Consider the following 20,219-nt stretch of genomic DNA (forward strand, 5'->3'; position numbering starts at 1 on the left):
GGATATGAGAGGGACGCGTGCGGCAGTGTTTTTGGTCTTCTGTTTGGAATTGTTTTTACTTTGAGTCCTTGAATTTGGTGAGATATTTATTGCTGCATTCACAGAGGAGAAACATAAAATCCACTGTCATTAACCTAGACCCTAAGCGTTTTTGAAGGATGGGGCCTTCTGGAGGGTGGGTGTTGAGGGATGGGGGATATTGGTGGTGTGTTTTGGTGTGCTTTTGGGGTGTGTCTGGGGGGTGTTTGAGGTGTGTGTGGTATACATTTAGTCTGCCGCGTAAAACCTTCGTCACACAGAGGGGGCAGGACAGAGCACTGGCCACTTACCTGTGCTGGGACGGCCTGTGTGCCAGAAGGGTGTCAATTAACTGCTTAACTTGTAGGTAATTGGAAGTCTTCAGGGATGTGCGCGGCTTCAAGTGTCCTTCTTCCTTTTTAGTTTATTTTTACCATTTTCAGAAGATTTTCGTGAGCTTAGGGAAAATTATTAGATCGGGAGGGGATGGATATAGCCTTTAATAAATCTCTTCGTTACCTCATCTAAATACTAAGTTGAACATAGTCGTTTAATAGCAAGAATATGTTTTAGAATAACATCTCCAGGTAGAAAGGATTAAGCCATCATCACGCCCATACCGCCCAGCCTACAAAAATTTCATAGGATGCTTTACCCAGCCCCACCGCCACCACCACAACCACCACATTTGGTATCCTCATCACCGCCCTTCTTAGAACACTCATCTCCACAACATACATTTCCCCTGGCATGCTCCACCACTGACCACACCACCTCATCCATATAATACTCATCTCCACAACATACATTTCCCGTGGCATGGTGTACCACTGAACAGCACCCCATTTCATCCTTATAATGCTCATCTCCACAACATACCACCCCATTTCATCCTTATAATACTCGTCTCCACAGCTTACCACCCCATTTCATCCTTATAATACTCATCTCCACAACTTACCACCCCATTTCATCCTTATAATGCTCATCTCCACAACATACCACCCCATTTCATCCTTATAATACTCATCTCCACAACTTACCACCCCATTTCATCCTTATAATACTCATCTTCACAACATACATTTCCGCTGGCATGCTCCACCACTCCATCTCATCCTGTTCACTCTGCTTCACCCTCTTCTCCCATTTCCACATCTCTTGACAGCCACCTAACTTGCACCGGTCAAATTCACAGGCAATACATTTGTGTGTATCTGTTTCTAGGCATTTCTTTAGGCTCAGCATAGTCCTGCATACCACACACTTTCACATATCGCCACCTCGCCGCTAGTACATACCGTCCACACTGAATACGCACTAGGGCTCTGTCATTCAGGACGGGTGTAATGGATTTAGCGTAGGTACTTTATGACTTGTCGGTGGATGTTTTAGAAGATTGCTAAAGTCTCCATTGATAAAATTTAGATCAAATATTTCGTACCTCAAGCAGAAATAAAAATCGCGACTCATTAGGCAGTGGATCATTTTTTTTTTTTTTTTTTTTTAAACCACTTGGCGACCAGCACTTACCCCTTCGTAGCCTCCGTACCCATCAACATCACACCCATCCCACACACTTGTCTCCTTTCATTCTGTCCATTACTGAGAAGTGTGTCATATCTCATAATCCATTGCACAGACTGGGATGAGTTCTTGGCACACGCATTTACAGCTGTAACCTAATCTGATTTCTATTGATATCGCGTTCGTAAGTAATGATACACGTCTTCCTGTGCTGTCTGCTGTAGCGTCCACCCCTGGCTGGATGTGGGATTATTTCACCCACTGCCGGGTTACTGATCGTCATTGCTCCATCCAGTAAGGGGGAAGGTTCCACATCCCGAAGAACAATGGACACTTCTGTAGATAACACTTGAAAAAAGTGTATCCCAACTTGTGAAGGTGGCTGTAAGTGAAGCTGATTAGTCACATATACACCTAAGTAATCTAGTGAATATGCACAAAAATACAAAATAATACTCATAATACATGCTACAGACCTGAGACCTATAGTAATCTGAAAGGACCTCAAATGACTGGAATAATACTAACTTGATCTCGGGTCTGAACATGGCTGAAGTGAACTAGAACGATTAGAATGGATCTTAATTAACATAAATGGATGTGATTGGACCCTGATTAATCTGATTGGGGTCGATTGGGCTGTAAGAGAGGTAAATGGCCACGTGACTTAACCTCCATCCTCACTACGTCGTGCTGTGTTTGTTTGTGTCACAGTTTGGTATTCAGTATGGAGAGGTGGTACTTTTAGGCCAGGTTAGAATAGAGTGTAGACTGTGGATGCGTACGATTGCGTTTGGCCACATGGAGAAGATGGAGACTGACGCTGACTAGGAGAGTGTGTGAGAGAGGTAGGTATAGGTAAGTAGGTAGACGTACAGATAGGTAGACAGATAGATATATAGATTGATAGATATGTTCATACATACATAGAAAGGAATGTAGGTAGGTAGGAAGGTAGACAAATAAGTAAACTGATAGATATATAGAATGCATCCAAAACGAGAATCAACCTCTTGTATTGTGTAGATTTCTTTTCACTCAGTAACCTTGACATATAATCCACGGCCGTCATAATGGAACTTTACCTAGACATATATATACCCAGCACCTACCAGTTTTAAAAAAATAATAATGATTAAAATAAAAAATGAAGGCTTTAGGCCAACACATTAAAAAACTTACCACTACACTGTCATGGATCATTTTATATTTTAGTTTTGTTACCTCCAGGCGATTACACACACACACACACACACACACACACACACACACACACACACACACACACAAAATATACACCCTCGAATACGAACACACAAAGAAGCATATATCCCACCCTCATCCACACACACACACACACACACACACACACACACACACACACACACACACACACACACACACACACACACACACACACACATTTTCCATTTCCTCATCATCCAACCTCACTGTACATCCTGTGACTTCATTTCTCTCAAGACCATAACTTTACTCTTCCCTACATTCACCTTTCAATTCTGTTTCTTACACACTCTTCCAGAGTCATTCACCAAGCCTTGCAGGTCCCCTTCATCTTCACTTAACAATACAATATCATTGCAAACAACAGTACAGGGAGATTCCAAACGCTGTCCTCACTCATTAGGGATGCTCCAGCATCCACTGCCTTACCTTTTATCTCTTATAACCCCATCCATATGCAGATTGAACAGCCATGGAGACATGACGCATCCCTGTTTCAATCCAGCATTCAAAGAGAAAAATTCTCTCAATTCACTATCTACATGCACTTAAAAAAAATGAAAATCTGGTGACATCACAAAGAGGTAAAATAAAATTGCGTTGGATGAAACGATGGAGACTGTTTCTGTACCTTTAATATGGGATATCACCCCTAAGCTGGATACAATCATCTGGTGGTAACAATAATAATAATATACTGTAATAATTTTTACCTATTTATAGCCGTATGCCATAATCCCATAAGGGATGGCCATTTATTTTGAGTTACTGTAGTTGTTTTATGGGGAATGGCACTAACCTTTTGCCAACCACTTGTTGACACATAGAGAATACGTATAGGTTGGTTATATGGCTACTACCCAGGGCTGTAAATGGTTTCCTATCTTCTATCCATCTATTACCAGATACCTTAATCCCGTACAGGGTGGCCGCAAACAAATCGCCTCCACGTCACCCTGTCCCCCGCCATTTCACTGCCCTGCTTCCAACTCACACCCCCCTCTCTCATACACCTCTCCACTCCATCTCTCCATCTCATCCTTGGCCTCCCCTTCCCTCTTCCCTCCTCCACCTCACTCACATACACTCCTCATCAGTCTCTCACCCTCCATCCTCTCCACATGGCCAAACCACCTCAGTGTGTTCCTCCTGACGCTTCCTATCACATCCACATCCACACCACAACACTCCTTTATATCTTCATTTGTCAGCCTATCTCTCCATGTGACTCCACAGGCTACTCTTAAATAACTCATTTCTGCTGCTTTCACTCTTGACTTGTGTCCCTCCAACAACGTCCAAGCTTCACTTCCATACGTTAGAGTTGGTATCACAATACTGTCATGCAGTAACTTTTTCACTTCCTATCAGGAAACTAATAATTATAATAAAAGCTGATTCAGTATTATCCCATTTATTGAGTTGAGGCAGAAGACTAGTCTACAGTAGTCTAATACTATATCTCTGAGGGCAAATAACCAGCCTAAGCCCTTTAGTGATATTACATAATTGAATTAATACAGAAGTCCTAGACAGATGTGGAACCATATAGAGCTTTGCAAGAGTGAATAACCTTGTATGTCAAAATGCTTAGTAAGTGAAAGTGAGTAACCATACTTATGGGGATTTGCCAGATGAAATGCATGTGAAAATCCCTGGGGATTAGGGGTATTTGCTGCTGTGAAGCAATGTGTATTTAGTAATCTTTAGTGTGTAACTGCCTGACAGAGCTACTCCTTGAGATGCACTCAAATCTAAAAATCTCTAGTCACCGATTGGGGATTGAATCAAGTCAAGGCTGATATTCTAACTGAAGCATTCAAACCAGTGAATGAACAACAACAACAGCAACAAAAGTAAGTAAATAACTCCATACTAACCAAATTTCTTTCATATTTGTTTACTGGACATAGGTTTGAACCCCAAACAGTTGGGTGTAGTCTACTTACTCATGAAGGCAACCTATTCATTGACGCTGACTGATCATCCATCTATAACCCATTCAATATGATGTCTGTTAAATGTACACAATTTTTATTCTGCAGATGACAGATTTCAAACTACAGTAGAATTCATATATTTAGCCTTCATTAATCCCATCACCACTAGACGGCTTTCCTAAGCAAAGTCATCTGGCACTAGAAAAAAGATGTATTGCATTGGTTACATCATTAACCCCTAATGCGCGGCCAATGGACAGCCGACCCCCCCCCCCCCGGTGGCGGTGTTCAATCGCGGTCTGAGTACCTGTAGGAAAATATTAGCCAAAAATCAGAGATTAACCCTAGAACATTATACTTGGTATGGCAGATAGTACTTATATTCAGCTTTCTCCAGAGACAGGTGATGAGCCTTCGTGGACTACCCAAGGACTTGTGGAGACTTGCAAAGTTGGGTAACAAAATCTTCACTTTCACACCTCCAGCAACCCGGTTTCCCCTCTACCACAGCCTCATTCTGTCACAGTAAACTTTATACTACAACTTACAGGTAGTTTGGAATCTGTATTTATACAATAAGCACTGAAAATAAGGCTAAAATCAACGAAGCGTACGGCCGACATGCAGCTCGGCGGCGGTCTTCCCGTCACTCAACAAACACTTCCATTTTCACAGCTAAAAACATGTATACTACATTATTTTCAATCATATTACTTCCCAAAAGATCACCGCAGCGCGCTTTTTATTCTGCCTTACGGTCGTCACTTTATTCTCGTTCCTGTTGGCCGCTCGTACAGACTCGGAAGAGCTAGAACTCGCCATAATGTCACTTTGAAAGTCTGCGGTAAACTGACGCTAAACAGGGGCAAACCGTGTGAAAAAAAGCTAGTGTGACAACTGGGGAAACAAGCGTTTCCTATTAGCATAAACTGCTTGTGAGAGGAGAGCGCAGATTTACAGTTCTGAGCAGTCAGAGCACTGCCATGTATCACAGCCAGGCTGGCTGGGCCATGGTGGGGGGGGGAGGGGGGAAAAAACGCGATACTTGGCAACAACGGAGGTCAGTAGTACAAAGGTAAAGTATGCTAATTGTAGCTAAAGGGTGGTGGTACTGATAGACAATACCAGCTGGAACATCCTTGCCCGCATTTATTCAAAATTAACTCAAATCGCAAACGCGACGATCCGCCGTTATGTCCTTTTCGGCGAGCGTTGCAAACGCGACGCCCCGCGTTTTAGGGGTTAAGAAGTAATACGAAGTTTTTTTGATGAAATGATACCCATAAAGACGTAGGCAGGTTGCCTCCCGTTAACACTTTCATTACGATGACCATCTGTCTATCCATCATCCAATCCCATGTTGCCCCATAAGGAGTGTAGGAACCCAGGGCTAAGCAAGTTGGTCCTGACATTTAAGATGATACACCTTCTTTATTTCATTTGTGTTACCTGTGGATGATTTTATTTAGCTTTTAGTGAAGTAGTTACAGGAGGCTACATTATACTAAAAAAAAAATCTCCCCACGGCAGATTGAAATTGTTTTGTAGTAGTAAGCATACAGTGTAGATGATACCTTAATTGAAAGAGTTAGCAAATGGCAGGAGGTTCCTGATCATATACAGATATTTCAGTGTGCTTTGCTGATAATTTGGACCATTTTACTGTACACATATCGTAATCAATGTATTTTTTACTTTGTGATTAATTAAATATCTTTTGGTCTCCCTATCTACTGCCACAATGGACACAGACCAATAATCTACCCTTATGTGTTCTGGAGTGCAACACCTAAACTTCATCTCCCCTGTGCCTTGCAATAATAACTTTAACATTAGGAATACCATTTTTAACTGCCTTTTCATTATTATTTTAGCACTGCTTTGTTTCCCTGATTCTAGCATCACATTATTTTACCTTTTACCTCCCAAGCTACATTACCTCCATCTTCAGCAGTATTATCTCCATCATAATGGCTAATTATCATCATCATCATCATCATCATCATCATCATCATCATCATCATCATCATCATCATCATCATCATCATCATCATCATCATCATCATCATCATCATCATCACTGTCCAAATTTTAACATTGCCATCACCCTAACTCTACTCTTCACCACCCATGCTATTGCTTCCCCAGTCGTATGGCAAGTAGCTAATCTTCCATTTTCCTGACTCCAGTGCTTTTTCCAGGGCTTCGGCTTTCCCTCCACTGCGTCCAACATTGCGGGCAGTCCATCGCAAAATCTCCTCTTGCGTGTTTCCAAAATCGCCACTGTACCAACGCAGGAGGGATGAGAGATGGATGACTGTGGGCTCCCCTTCCTCAATCCTCAGGGCTTCGTCTAGTTCAAGGTAAGACTCTGTGGCTAGCTGGAGTTCTTCATTGATGTTCTGTAATGGCAGAAGGAAAGAATTACTGTGAGTCTTCATTGTAGGGTGAACTTTTTTGCTCACTTTTTTTTTTTTTTGGTGTTTGTTTTGAGTGAATGACATGAGATGAAGGGAGGGTTTTCTGATGGTGTAGGACACTGCATCAGGGAGATGTTTGGTGCATGGCCAGTTGGCCACCTCTTCCAGGATTAATATGTCTTGATATATGTAGACTGATGGGAAGATAAAGGGGAACCTGGATATTGATAAAACCTAATACTGTACTGTACTTACTAGGTGTCTCTTCCACGATGAATAAAATAATCCAGCATTATTCACAGTGAGGGAGATAAGGCATCATTATACTGAAGGGGTTACAATAGGAATACAACCCTAGTCACATTAATCTCCATACACACAGTAAACTCTCATTTATCTGTTGTCGCAATATCTGGTCCAACGCAATATCCGGCTCTGCTGGCTCAGCTCTGTTAAAGCAATATCTGACGAAATTATGCAACATCTGATGCCAAAAAGGGGCATAACTGGTGGTTCTGTAGAATATCTGGCATTCATGTGTATCAACCAGCTCATAAATGGTAGCCAGCTGGCACTGTATTACTGTATTATTGTATTTTTCTTTATTGTATTTTATGCTTAATTTTCACATTTACTCATGAGAAAGTTTTTAGGAGAGAGGGTTGAGACAGATAATAACACTATATCTGGCTTGACTCTGAATATTGAGCCATTTTGGTGTACTATGCAATATCCGACATACTGTAGGGCTTGGCTGAATTATGCCGGATAATTGAGAGTTTACTGTATATGAGAATTAGAAAATGAAACTTTGGGACTAACCTCTGCTGAGAATGTTTTGATTGGAGGGCAGCTTCGAGCACCACAGTTGAGGGCAAAGTGAATCCTTGGGTCAACCTGTGGGTATGAGAGAAATGGGTGAGAGAGAGAGAGAGAGATTACAGGGTTGATGTGTCTATTCTTTTTTTCATTTTCTTTTTTTTTTTTAAATTTTGGTGAAAGGAAGATTACAGGGATGACCCTTCATTTTCTTTACTTGTTTTTTTGTCAGGTAGTTAAGTGGTTAGAATGCCCCAGTTGGAGTGATAGCATGGCATAGGTTCAGTATCCAGGCAGACTGGAGGATTCTTGACCATGTAATGCCATTGAGGCAGCAGGCTGGTCTTCTGCCGTTAAAGGTTCTGGACTATGGTAGGTTAGCCTTGCAGGAAGTATATTGATTTTTTTTTTTTTTTTTTTTTTTTTTTTTTACCACAATGCATTTTAACATGGAAATGAAGCTGCTGAGGAAGAGATGCTATGAAGCCTCCTATGCCACCTACATTACAACCCTAACTGTTTACCGTTCTTACCTGAATGAGGCTGATCTTGCTGCGAGGGTCTGACTTGCCAAATGGTGGGAAAAGCTGCACCACCCCTTTACTGTTGCCACGCAGCACGCCATTTTCTATGTCATTCAGGCTGTACTTCCGCCCTCCAATGATGTAGCATGTGCGATCAAAAAACTGAAATTATTGTAAGAAGTACCAACATTATTGAACATTTTAAGCCAAATCTTTGAAAGTCATCTCCTTAAACTACTGAACTTTTAAATGCCAAGTCTCCTTGACCCTCTCACTGTTACAATGGTGTCTTTTATAGTCTTACTGTCACCAGATTATTTTACTATTATTTGATTTATTTCCTAAATTAAAGGACTTAGGCAGTATCCGCTAATCATTTTAATATTATGATGTTGCATTTTCGTGCTTTCTTCATGTGATTTTATTAAACTTGGGAAAGACTTCTCACACCGAAGGGGAAATAATTTCCACTTTCAGCACAATGACTCATTTAAAAATTAGTTCTTCCTATTTCCATATGATATTTAAATTATAAAAGATCTCCTTTATTGAAGGATTCAAGTCTTTCCCCATTACAAAGCCTCCAACTGTTACTTGTCCCTTCACATAATGAATAATGTATACTCAGGTTATATATTTTTCAAGGAGGCAGCCTTGCACACACATTCAAACCTTTTTTAACGTGGTGTTGGCAAGTAACAGTGATACTACCTACTGATGTGTTGCCAACAAATACTGTAGCTTGAGCAAGTGTTTTATTGGTTATATTGCTTTACTGTCAACAAAAACCTCCACTTTGAATTAGGGGTTTTCATTCTCCTCTGCTGGTCGACCACCATCTAAGGCTAAAATGTCCGTCCAGTGCCAGGGAGCAGATTGTAATTGTATAGATGAGATATGCTTGTGTAGTAGTCTTCAACCTGGACTTTGTGTATATGTGATTGTTGAGTTCCATGCCTGGGAGTACTGTGTAGGGCCAGCTACCAGGTTTTTGGCTGCACATCATTTGCATGGTAGTATAGGTACTGTACTTCTCTGGGACAGTGGTAACTACCTACCTCCTGCAGTATACAGCACTTAACTACTTATATCTGTCTGTTCATATGTCTCCTACCTTGAGTCGTGTGAGCCAGTTGGAAGGTGCTCCACTGCGTGCAGTAGAATGGATGACTAGAGCATTGTATACGTTGATGAAGAATGCTTTCCTTCCATCCTGTCCACAGAAACAATGGGTTAGTTTTTGGCCCATACTCTTTTATCCATTGCAGTCAAATGATACATTTATTCTTTAATTGATATAGTTTTTTGTTATGTCCAGGTAATTGTACAGAATTCACCTATTGAGAGAATTTTCCAGCTAAAAGGCTTAAATATAGTCTTAATTAACCCCTTTACTGCAAGAGGTCTTTCCTAAACTGAATAAAATAATCAGGAAATAGCAACAAAATAATTAAAAATGCAGTATGCCATTGTACTGAATGGGTTAAATAATTTAGTTGCTGTTGGCATGTTTACATTTTTTTATTCAGGCTAACATCTGCCTTCTCTTGTCAGGTGAAGACAAACCAACTACAGTATGTACTGTATATCAATAGACTGATACTGTATTAAACTGAATAAATACTTAATTTGTATCCCAGAAGACCATTTCCTATGTTGGGTGGTTATCATGTAACCAAATGATGTCTGGTGATTTAGTAGGTTCAGGTGCTCCAACTGGATGGAGTTTGAATGGGTTCCATCTGATTTTTTTTTTTTTTTTTTTTTTTTAATGCAAGAAGGAACCAAAGGACAAGAGCCTGCAGATTGTTTCCTCCAAGAAAAACAAAAAAATAAGACAACATAGAGCCAAATTCAAGATCCGTTCATTTTGAGATGCCTGGACACACTGTGTTGAAAAGATTGGAAATCATAGACAGTAGGAAATACAGACAGAGGGAGGCAGTTCCAGCATTAACCTTTTGCATACATGAAGGACTGGGAGTAATAGTTAACTTTTGCATTAGAGAGCTGGACAGAAAAGGGGACGAGAGTTTGTTGCTAGATGGGTGCTACACACCTGCCGTAGTGGTGGAGGGATGCAAGCACACAGTTCAGAGGAGCAGTGACCATTGTAGTAGTGACAGAAAAAAGATAAAGATGCAACAGTGTGGTGATGAGACAGGTTGAAGGGAGCCAGTAAGAGGAGGAGAGTTAATGAGACAAAAAGCCTTGACTCCACCTTGTTGAGAAGAGCTGTATGTGGGGAGCCAACCCACACATAGAATTGTACTCTACACAGGAGTGAATAAAACCTGTGTATAAAGTCAAAACTGTGTAGGGGTATAAAAGGTACAGAGTCGGCTTAGCAGACCCAATCTCTTGGAAGCAGGTTTTACAAGAGAGGTAATGTGTTCTTTCCAAGATAAATCCCAACAGAATGAACCTCGAGCATGGTTCAAGATGATGTAGGATTGAGTTGGATATTGTTAAAAATTAGAGGGTACTCCTGTGGAAGATTCTGTCGGGTTGATAGATGTAATAACTGAGTTTTTGATGCATTAAAAACAACCAGATCATTTTTACCCCAATCAGAGATATGACCCAAGTAAGACATTAGGTGTGCCATAGCCTCATCCCTTGTTTGTTGAAGTAACTGCTGAGATGGATGCTGTGGGAAGCGAATGGAAAGGTGGAAGGTAGAGTCATCAGTGTATGAGTGCACAGGGTTAGATGAACAGCTTAGAAAGTCAATGATGAATAAAAGGAAGAGAATTGGTGATGGGACAGAGCCTTGAGGAACACCACTGTTGATGGTTCTAGAAGAAGAACAATGGCCATCTACAACAGTAGCTATTGAACAATCAGAAAGGAAGCTAGAGGTGAAGGCACAGATAGAAGGATATAAACCATGAGAGAGCAGTTTGGAGATTAAAGATGTATGCCAGACTTGATCGAAAGCCACTGAAATGTCAAGTGCAGAGGCAAAGCTTTCACCAAAGTCCCAAAAGGAAGATGACTAGGAGTCTGAAAGGTAGGTGAGAAGATCGCCAGTGGAGCGTCCCTGGCAGAACTCATACTGACCATCAGAAAGGAGGTTGTGATAAGAAAGGCGCTTTAATTTTTTTTTTTTTTTTTGCTAAGAATAGACTCAAAAACTCTTGAAACACAGGATGTTAAAGCAACTGGGCTATAGTTAGAGGGATGGGAATGGTCACCCTTCTTTGGGACAGGCTGAATGAGAGTAAACTTCTAGCAAGAAGGAAAGGTGGAAGTTGATAAACAAAGGCTAAAGAGTTTACCTAGGCAGGGTGTAAACACATAATCACAGTTCTTGAAGACAACAGGAGGGACTCCATCAGTCCCATATGCCTTATTAGTATTGAGGCCAGTGATGGCAGAAAATACATCAGTTGAAAAAATTTCAATGTCAGCCATGAGGAAATCAGAGGGGGGAAATGATGGAAGAACAGCACCGAAAGAGTCTAAGGTGGAGTTGGAGGAGAAGAGTTGAGCGAAGAGTTCTACTTTATTAGTAAAGAAATAACTACAGAGCCATCAGGGTGGAAGAGAGGAAGGATGGATGATGAGGTAAAGTTGTTAGAAAGGTTTTTTGCAAGGTGCCAGAAGGAGCTGGAAGAATTCGAGTTGGAGAGTTCAGAGCATTTAGTATGAATGAAATTATTTTTAGCAGAGCAAAGAACAGACTTAACATGATTCTGGGCAGAAACATAAAAGAACTGAAATTCAGGAGCGGGTCGGCTCTGGTACCTGTTGTAGGCTTTCTCCTTGTTGTGGACAGCATTAGAACAAGCATGATTAAACCAGGTTTTTTTTTTTTTTTTACATTAGTCAAAGGATATGAGAAAGGATGTGTGTTTCCACGTCTGAGAGAATTACCTCTGTAATGTGCAAGGCACATTCAGATAGCTCTTGGCTATGGAAGCAACAATCATTCCAGGGAAAATCCAAGAAGTACTGTACTGTCTGAGTGCCTCCCAATCAGCAGCTCCAAAGTGCCACAACCGACGCTTTTTTGGAGGATCCACAGGCCTTACTGGAATGATAGGACAGGTTCTGGTGATAAGTTTGTGATTGGAGGAGCTCACTGGAGATGAAAGATTAACAGCATAAGTAGAATGATTAGTTGTAAGAAGAGGTCAGGTATGTTGGAACTCACTTCAAGGCAGTCAGGGATATGGGTAGGGTGCTGTACAAGCTGCTGTATGTCATTAAGGATGGAAAAGATGTAAGCTTGTTCACCAAATGGATCAGTGAAAGGAGAGGAGAGCCAAAGGTGGTGGTGAACACTGGAATCACAAAGAATGAGATTTTAGAAAAAGGAGGATGGATATGATGTGTTCCATCTTAGAAGTGAGATAGTCAAAGAATTTTTCATAGTCAGTAGAATTAGGGAATAAGTACACAGCACAGATACAGTTACTCAGAGAATGACAGGAAAGCCAAAGCCAGAGAGTAGAGAATTCAGAAGAATCATGTTCAGGAACACGAGAGCAAGATACGTTGTTGCATACATATACATAACAACCACCTTTGGCATTGAAATGAATGTAGAGAAAGTAGGAGGATACTGATAGAGGTTGTGGTTTATTGCTTGTGTAATGCCATTTAGTGGCAGGTGAGGCTAGTCACCATTTCCTTAAATGTCAGGACTGAGTAGCTTAGCACTGGGCCCTGATGCACTTACTTCTGTGGGACAAAATGGTTTTGGATGATGATGATGATGATGATGATGATGATGATGACAGCAGTTAGATACATGCATAGAGAGCAGTTTCAGCAAAGCACAATTGCATTTTTTTCTCTCTCTCTCTCTTTCTTACTTTGCCTTCCTGTCTGTCAGTCAATCTTTCTGTTTGCCTGTCTCTCTCACCTGATCAAGTTTCTCCACAGATGCTCTCTGCAGCTGTCTTGCCAAAGCTTCATACTGGCTGAACCCGTCTGATGATTTCATACTTTCATAGTCAACTTTCTGTGGATGAAATGTAGCTAATTTACAGAGATGCTAGAAAAGGCTTCAAATTAAGAGGTCCATGAGTAATCCATGGAAATGTGATCACTGTAGAACAAAATGTACCCTGTCATTAAAGCAAACAGAGTGAGTGTAGAGCAAAACTTACCCTACCATCTGAGGAAATATGGTCAGTGTAGAGCCGAAGGACCAATTTGCGTAGATCCTCAGCAAGTTGGCCAGCATCCTCCACAACACAGCTTTCTGATGTTCCACTGTTTAATGCACTTGATTCCCTCCACTCATTTAGGCTGTAAGAAAGTATATAATAAGCCCACATTCTCATTAGCATAGGAGGATTGCCTGCAATTCTTTCTTAGTGATACAGTGATGACCTGGGGTACAACAGTATGGCATGTGATAAATTGATAGAACAATTTTTAAAAATTATATCCAGTTTCGGGTTAACGATCATGGAATTTGTTTATATAGTAATTGTAGAGGCAAATTAATCCCATGCATTACCGGTACCACCTGTGCTGATAGTCAGACTTTTGAGCTAAGATGGCTGCTAAGTGTTTACATGCACTCTGATCACCTCCCTTTCATTCCATCTCACTTGTGTCAGGCTATTGACACACTGTCGCCATCACCTGATAACAGTGCAGGTGTGCAATCAATAGTGCATTGTGTGATATAAAGTCGAGTGATAGATTTTTGTATGTGAAGTACTGAAACTTCTAACTTGGAAATCATGTCTGGCAAAGATGCTACCCTTAGTGGAAAACATGGTGGCACCGAGGGCAAGCCTAAAAAGGTAAGGTTTTGAGATTTTAGACTATGTGGCCATTGACCCTAATGTATCCCCACTGACACCATGTTAAACTGACATCAATTTATGATAAATTGGTATGGGATAGGTTTCACCTTATGTAATCCCATTGCACACTGGGTCATTACTGTACTATTCTCCTGCATGTTATTTAGGGTATCTGGTTAAAAATGGTAACTGCCAATCCTATTTTCCACTTAAGAGTGTTGGGATCTGAAGCTAGGTTAACATTCATATACAGTGGAGTCTCTTTTATCTGAAAATCATGGGACTTTCAAAGTTTCGTTCAATTGATTTTTTCGGATAAAAGATACTGTAATAATCTGCAGGATACAAGGGAACAGTATTGTATTCACCCATCACCCATTTCTGGTGACGGCTAGCCCAACGCCACCACCAGCACCCCAAAAGCCACTCAACCATCACTAAAACAATACTGTACACTGTAGTAACTACGTATGTAACTGCATTTTTGTAACGTTGGGTGGGAGGTAGATTGCCATAAACTAACGCTAGTGGCGCGAAACAAGCCCGCCGTGTTTGAATTTTTGGCTAGATTTCAGATTTTTGTGGTTAATCAAAATGAGAACGTTTTAGTAAAACTTATGGTTAATGGAATATTACGGTTAAAAGAATTTCAGATAAAAGAGACTCCACCGCACTGTATTGACACAGTCTGGAAAAACAACGTACAAGGCTGTATTAATGTACTGTACTAGGTACAGAAATTAGCTGGTAAGGAAGAAGAGCCAATAAAGCCTCCATGGCTGATGAACCTAAGAAACTTTGGAGGAATTACAAATCTCATTATCTTCATCCTATTCACTGGGCTCTATGTTGGTTGTTCTGCCATTCTGTTTTCTGTTACTGTACCTGTTTGTAGATTGTAGTGGCTTAATTGTATGTATATATGTATCTATCTATTTTTTCTCCTCTGATGGCTGGTATCCAAGCTGCTCAGTCTCCTACAGTTTCCTGGTCAAGTACCATAACTCTGAGATCCCTTCTGCTCAGGACTTCATGTTATATTTTCCTTGGCGTTCCTTCCACAGGTGTTCACAGTTATTTTCACACATTCTCTCCACATATCCAGACCACTGCACCCTTTCCATGTGCATCATCTCACAGACAGTCAGTGCCCAGGTGTCCTCTTGTGTCTCTGCATACCGTTTTGTCCCTCAGTAAGACACAACATATCCACAGCAACACTTTCATTTCATTACTCTCAGTTCTGCCAACAACTTTTTCTTTTAATGCTCATCTTTCATCACCCCATATTGTCACGCTTCACACACACACGCAGAGCAAAAACTTCATCTGTCTCCTCCAGCCTAGATTGGACCACATTATCTTCCTTGTTTATAGAATGCTCATAACTGGTTATACCTTGCAGTCTATCTTCCACACCAATGCATTGTTTATATACCCACCCTCGGCAAACACAGAATCAGCAGAAACACATACAGAATGGCTTACCTGTAAAAAACCTTTGGGTTGTTAAGGAAGTCCTGCACACTATTATCCACGGGCAAAATGTACTTCTTCTCCACCAGTTCACTGCCAACACAAACACCCTCACTGTCATCTGAAAAATACAGTTCAACCCCTTCACTCCTGAGGATATTATGTTTGTTCAATTCATGCTACCTCTTGGTTATTTTACTCTGCTTGAAAGTCTTTCTTAATTATAATGGTTATTTATAACTTACATTCCTGAACAGGGATGCCTTGATACATAGGCATGAATATAACCTAAGCAAGGCTGTCACTTTAACTGGGGTGTTCTAACCATAAGACCACCATGCACATGCATGAATAAAATACTGTAATAGTTTTCATACATACTGGTTGCTTTTGTCTGCTTGTACCACTCCACAAACTCTTGACCCGAAAAAGCCGTAACAGAGGATGAGAACAGTGAGGGTCGGTGGTGATGGGGGAGGCTTGAGGCTCGAAGCTCCTCCACAACATCAGCTAGTGGGTCTGCTTCACAGCTCATTCTTGTCTCGTTACTTGATGCTGTAAGTCAAAATCATCAGTCATCATTATCTTCATTATTATCATTAAGTCATCATCACTGTCATCTTCATCATCCCTCTCTTAATTTGAACTACAGAATGGGGTGGGAGGATTCAGAAATAAGAAATAATAGTCAAACTGTCATTACCATCAGTATAATTATCTTTAGTACCATCATCATTAAGTCAGCATCATTGCCATCATCATCATAATCATCTGAATCCTAGTCCCTACTACAAAATTGGGTGGGAACATTTCAAATCATCATCATAATGAAAGAGAGAGAGAGAGAGAGAGAGAGAGAGAGAGAGAGAGAGAGAGAGAGAGAGAGAGAGAGAGTAACTGTACAGTACTGAAAAGGTTTAGATAAATAAAAATGTCAGTCACCATCAGTAGCTTCTGAGGGGTGAGGTATGACCAGGGCATCCTCTTTTGCAGAGTTAAGCTGTATGTCAGACAGCAACCGACCCCAGTGCTCCTCATCTCGCATGGCACGCTCCAGACTGTCGTTGCCACCCACAAACTGCTCGTTGAAGAAGATCTGTGGCACAGAGGTCTTCCCAGTTTTTTCCTAAGGTGAGAAGTAAAGTTCAAGTCATCATCATCATCATCATTGTCTTTGAATCCCAGTTCCCACTCGCAAAGTATTTAAGGATCATTAAAAAATCTTGATCACTATCTTAACGCTTCCATGACTGGGTATTATTGCAGTATTAGATAGTGATGTCCCTTGTGTTAAGTCAGTAGGGTTACTTAGGGTAGGGTAGCTAAGATAAGATTTGGTAAGGTAAGGTGAGTTAAGGTAAGGTAAGGTTAGATATGGTTAGATTAAATCTGAAAAAAAGACATCAGAAAAACATAGGCTATATGAAACTGCAAATTAAACTGGATGTCTTTTGTACCTGTATTAACCTCCTCACCTTGAGCCAAGTTCGTACTGCTGGGAAACGGTCCAGAGGCACATCTATGGCTGGGATGCCATTATCCCTGAGTGTCTTTTTGGCAGCTATACAGTGAGGACACCCAGCCACACTGTACACCACCACACGACCATGTAGCTCCAACATCACTTAGCCTTCCTAGAAAATTAATTTTGTTTGCAGATGAGTCACCCAGCCTGATTTTCCTTTTTCTAGAAAGTATGCTGGAAAGAATAAGTAGTTGCATGCTGCATTTACAGCCTTGGAGAAGGTTTATGATAGGGTGGATAGGTATGGAGTGTGTTGGAATATTTGCAGTAGGAGGGAGGTTGGTGAAGGCAACACAATCCTCTTATGAGAGTAGTAATGCATGTGTGAGGGTAAGGAGCTTACGGTAGTGATTTTTTTAGCATTATTGTAGTTGCATCACAGGGATGTGTTATGTCATCTTGGCTGTTTGCTAGATATAAGTGGAAGGGGCAGTCAAGGAAGTGAAAGTGGAGACAGCAGGTAAAGAGCAAACCTAAGATTAAGTGGCTGTGGATAGAGTCTGTTAACCTGCCTGTATGCTGACAGTGTTGTTTTTGATGAAAGAAAGTGAGTAATTTGTAAAAGGTAGTGAATGAGCTTTACAGAGTTTGTACTAGGAGAAACTTAAAAGTGATTGTGAAGAAATGTAAAATAATGGTATGTGAAGGAATAGAATTACATGTTATATTTTAGCAACAGCACAAGGTGGAGAGAGGATTAACAGTGAATTTCAGGGGACTACAAATGGGAGGCAAAATAGCTGAGCAGATTCACAGTTTTACATATCTGGGAGATAGACTCTAATATGGGAAAATGGAGGGTGAGGTTAAGGAAAAATCACCTCATGGGAGAAGAATAACAGGAGAATTCGGTTTTACTTTGAAGGGCAGAATGGTTAAAATGGAGATTAAGAAAGCCCTTTGTGAAAGTGTTTTATCATTGACACTAATGTATGTGTGTGAAACCTTGGCACTGAGTGACAGGGAACTTTCTGGGTTGTAGAATGTTTAGGTATGGCCTTTCTCAGAGCAGCTGCAAGCATAAGGAGGATGGATGGTGTAAGTAACACAGAAATTTATGAATACAATATTATGAAATGGAAAAAAAAAAAAAAGACAATAGGAGTGAGATGTGAAATTACAGAGTGTATGGACATAAACAAGGAATGCACTTAAACAAGGTGCAAAAGAAAGTTTGTGAAAATGAGATCAAGGGTAATATTGGCAGAGAAACACCTTACATGGTATAGAAGAGAGTGAAGCAGTCTATTGGTGTGAGAGAGAAGGAAGATGTGGAGGAAAGTCTGAGAGTGAGAGAGGTATGTGAAGAGAAAGTACCCTAGAGGCAGTTCTGCCATGACTATCCTCTTCCCTGAGATTTCAGAGACAGGACAAGGCATCAGCGATGATGATGTCCACTGTAAATTATGGAAAAATTGCCCCAGTAAAGTTCCATTGCTGTTAATAAAGTTGATTTGGCAGTTCTTCCAAATGCACAGCACCAGTTGAATGATATATTTTTTTTTCATGGAGTTCATACTTTGGACTAGGAATGTTTGTACTGCACTGCAGTCTGTACTGTACAGTTGGCCCTCTGTGTATATAATCAAAGTGCTTACCTGTGCTTCTTTGCATACAGAATCCATGTACTGCTGTATACTGGCACCTTTAACTTATTATAGTAAAGCGAATGTGTTAACCATATCTCCTGCCTGACCTCAACTTATCTACTAAAAACTCTGTATGGCCCTAGCTAGACTACAGACATGCATCCCAAGGTGCACAGCCTGCTGTATACTGTACGAGGATAGCTACAACAGACTCATGACAGTGACATTAAATAGACTTGAGGCAATAAACAGATTGGCAGTAAGTACTACAGGTATGTTTTCTGAGGGTATAGCCTATTTTACAGAGGTTTTTGTTGTTGCATAACCCCGGTCTGTCTGGGTTTGAGGACCTGTCGACCACATGTCGACAGGTCTGCAATTGCTTCTGTGGGGCTGTCCTACAGATAAAACACACTGTGTAGGGATCTGGCAGACTGGCACCCCCTTGTGGTAAACATAGCCTCACCAGGGTCAGACCAGGGTCTTTCTCACAGGAAGGTACAGGGCGGTAAGAGGAGGTTTGGCTCCCTCGTGGATGCCAGAGCTTTTCCACCCAGGGTACACAGCATCGCCTTGTGTAGGCTGCATGTTAGCACCATCATATAGAGGTAAAGCAGACATGAGACAGTGGCATTAAAGAGGCTTAAAGGAATAAATGCATGAAAGTGGTAAATAAGTACAATGTTGAACCAGGCAATTATTATTCAGTTCTTTTTCTGTGTATATTGTGTTCCTGTCTGTGCTTATGATCATTGTGCACTGTGAATTTTTGCATACTGTGTGCATGCATTTGGAGGGATGACTGTACTGTCCCTAGCAAAAGTTTACCAACAGTTCCCTACCAGCACTGTATTCTGCCCTCTGTATTTCTACTTGCTGCCCTAACATCAGAGAGTATTGTTCCATCTCATACTCTTCTGTTGTGTGTCCCATATTGCTGTAACAGAAGTATTTCATGAACCCTAACTCACCATCACCACAGCCAGCAAGAAGTGTTAGGAAACATCTGAGCATGATAACACCTTATATTCTCATATAAGGTATTAGAAGCAGTTCCTCTGAAGTAGGTATTTATTTTAGGGCAGTTTCCTCTGCTTTTAAATCCACAATAAAATTTTGTGCCCCACATTAGGTGGTATTAGGCTCAGACATTTACCATATAGTGGACTTTTATTACTGCTCCATGAGAAATGGGAATGTCGAGGGTAGGGTTGTTAGAGGCAGGCTGAAAAAGACTGGGGACGAGGTCATAGAGTGTGACCTCGGGGATAAAGGGCTGAATAGGGAGGCTGCCGGATATCGAGCAGTGTGGAGAGCCCCTCTTAGGTAGGTGACCAAGGCTGATGTATGCAAACATGTTGGAGC

General features: G+C 41.1%; 1 protein-coding gene across 1 annotated transcript; it reads right to left on the reverse strand.

Annotated features, from left to right (window-relative positions):
• Nucleotides 1-6,261: 6,261 nt before the first annotated feature.
• On the reverse strand, nt 6,262-19,487 carry LOC145402618 (uncharacterized). The gene is made up of 11 exons (XM_080274611.1): nt 19,321-19,487; nt 17,216-17,374; nt 16,683-16,866; nt 16,122-16,295; nt 15,753-15,861; nt 13,614-13,755; nt 13,367-13,465; nt 9,608-9,706; nt 8,503-8,655; nt 7,973-8,047; nt 6,262-7,132 (listed from the first exon to the last, which is right to left on the reverse strand). The coding sequence occupies exons 2-11, from the start codon at nt 17,360-17,362 to the stop codon at nt 6,845-6,847; spliced, it is 1,470 nt and encodes a 489-aa protein (XP_080130737.1). The 5' UTR covers nt 17,363-17,374; nt 19,321-19,487; the 3' UTR covers nt 6,262-6,844.
• Nucleotides 19,488-20,219: the final 732 nt, after the last annotated feature.

The sequence above is a fragment of the Coenobita brevimanus genome, chromosome 58 (assembly GCF_032717465.1).
Source record: "Coenobita brevimanus isolate Jiangsu-jjx chromosome 58, ASM3271746v2, whole genome shotgun sequence".
Taxonomy (NCBI): domain Eukaryota; kingdom Metazoa; phylum Arthropoda; class Malacostraca; order Decapoda; family Coenobitidae; genus Coenobita; species Coenobita brevimanus.

What these genes read in the sequence shown, in the direction of transcription:
- LOC145402618 (XM_080274611.1), bottom strand. Translation starts at nt 17,362, where the DNA reads ATGTTGGAGCTACATGGTCGTGTGGTGGTGTACAGTGTGGCTGGGTGT. An exon ending in ATATTTCCTCAGATGGTAGG is followed by an intron (nt 13,466 to 13,613) that starts GTAAGTTTTGCT and finishes TTTCATCCACAG; the next exon opens with AAAGTTGACTATGAAAGTAT. An exon ending in TCAAAACATTCTCAGCAGAG is followed by an intron (nt 7,133 to 7,972) that starts GTTAGTCCCAAA and finishes CTGCCATTACAG; the next exon opens with AACATCAATGAAGAACTCCA.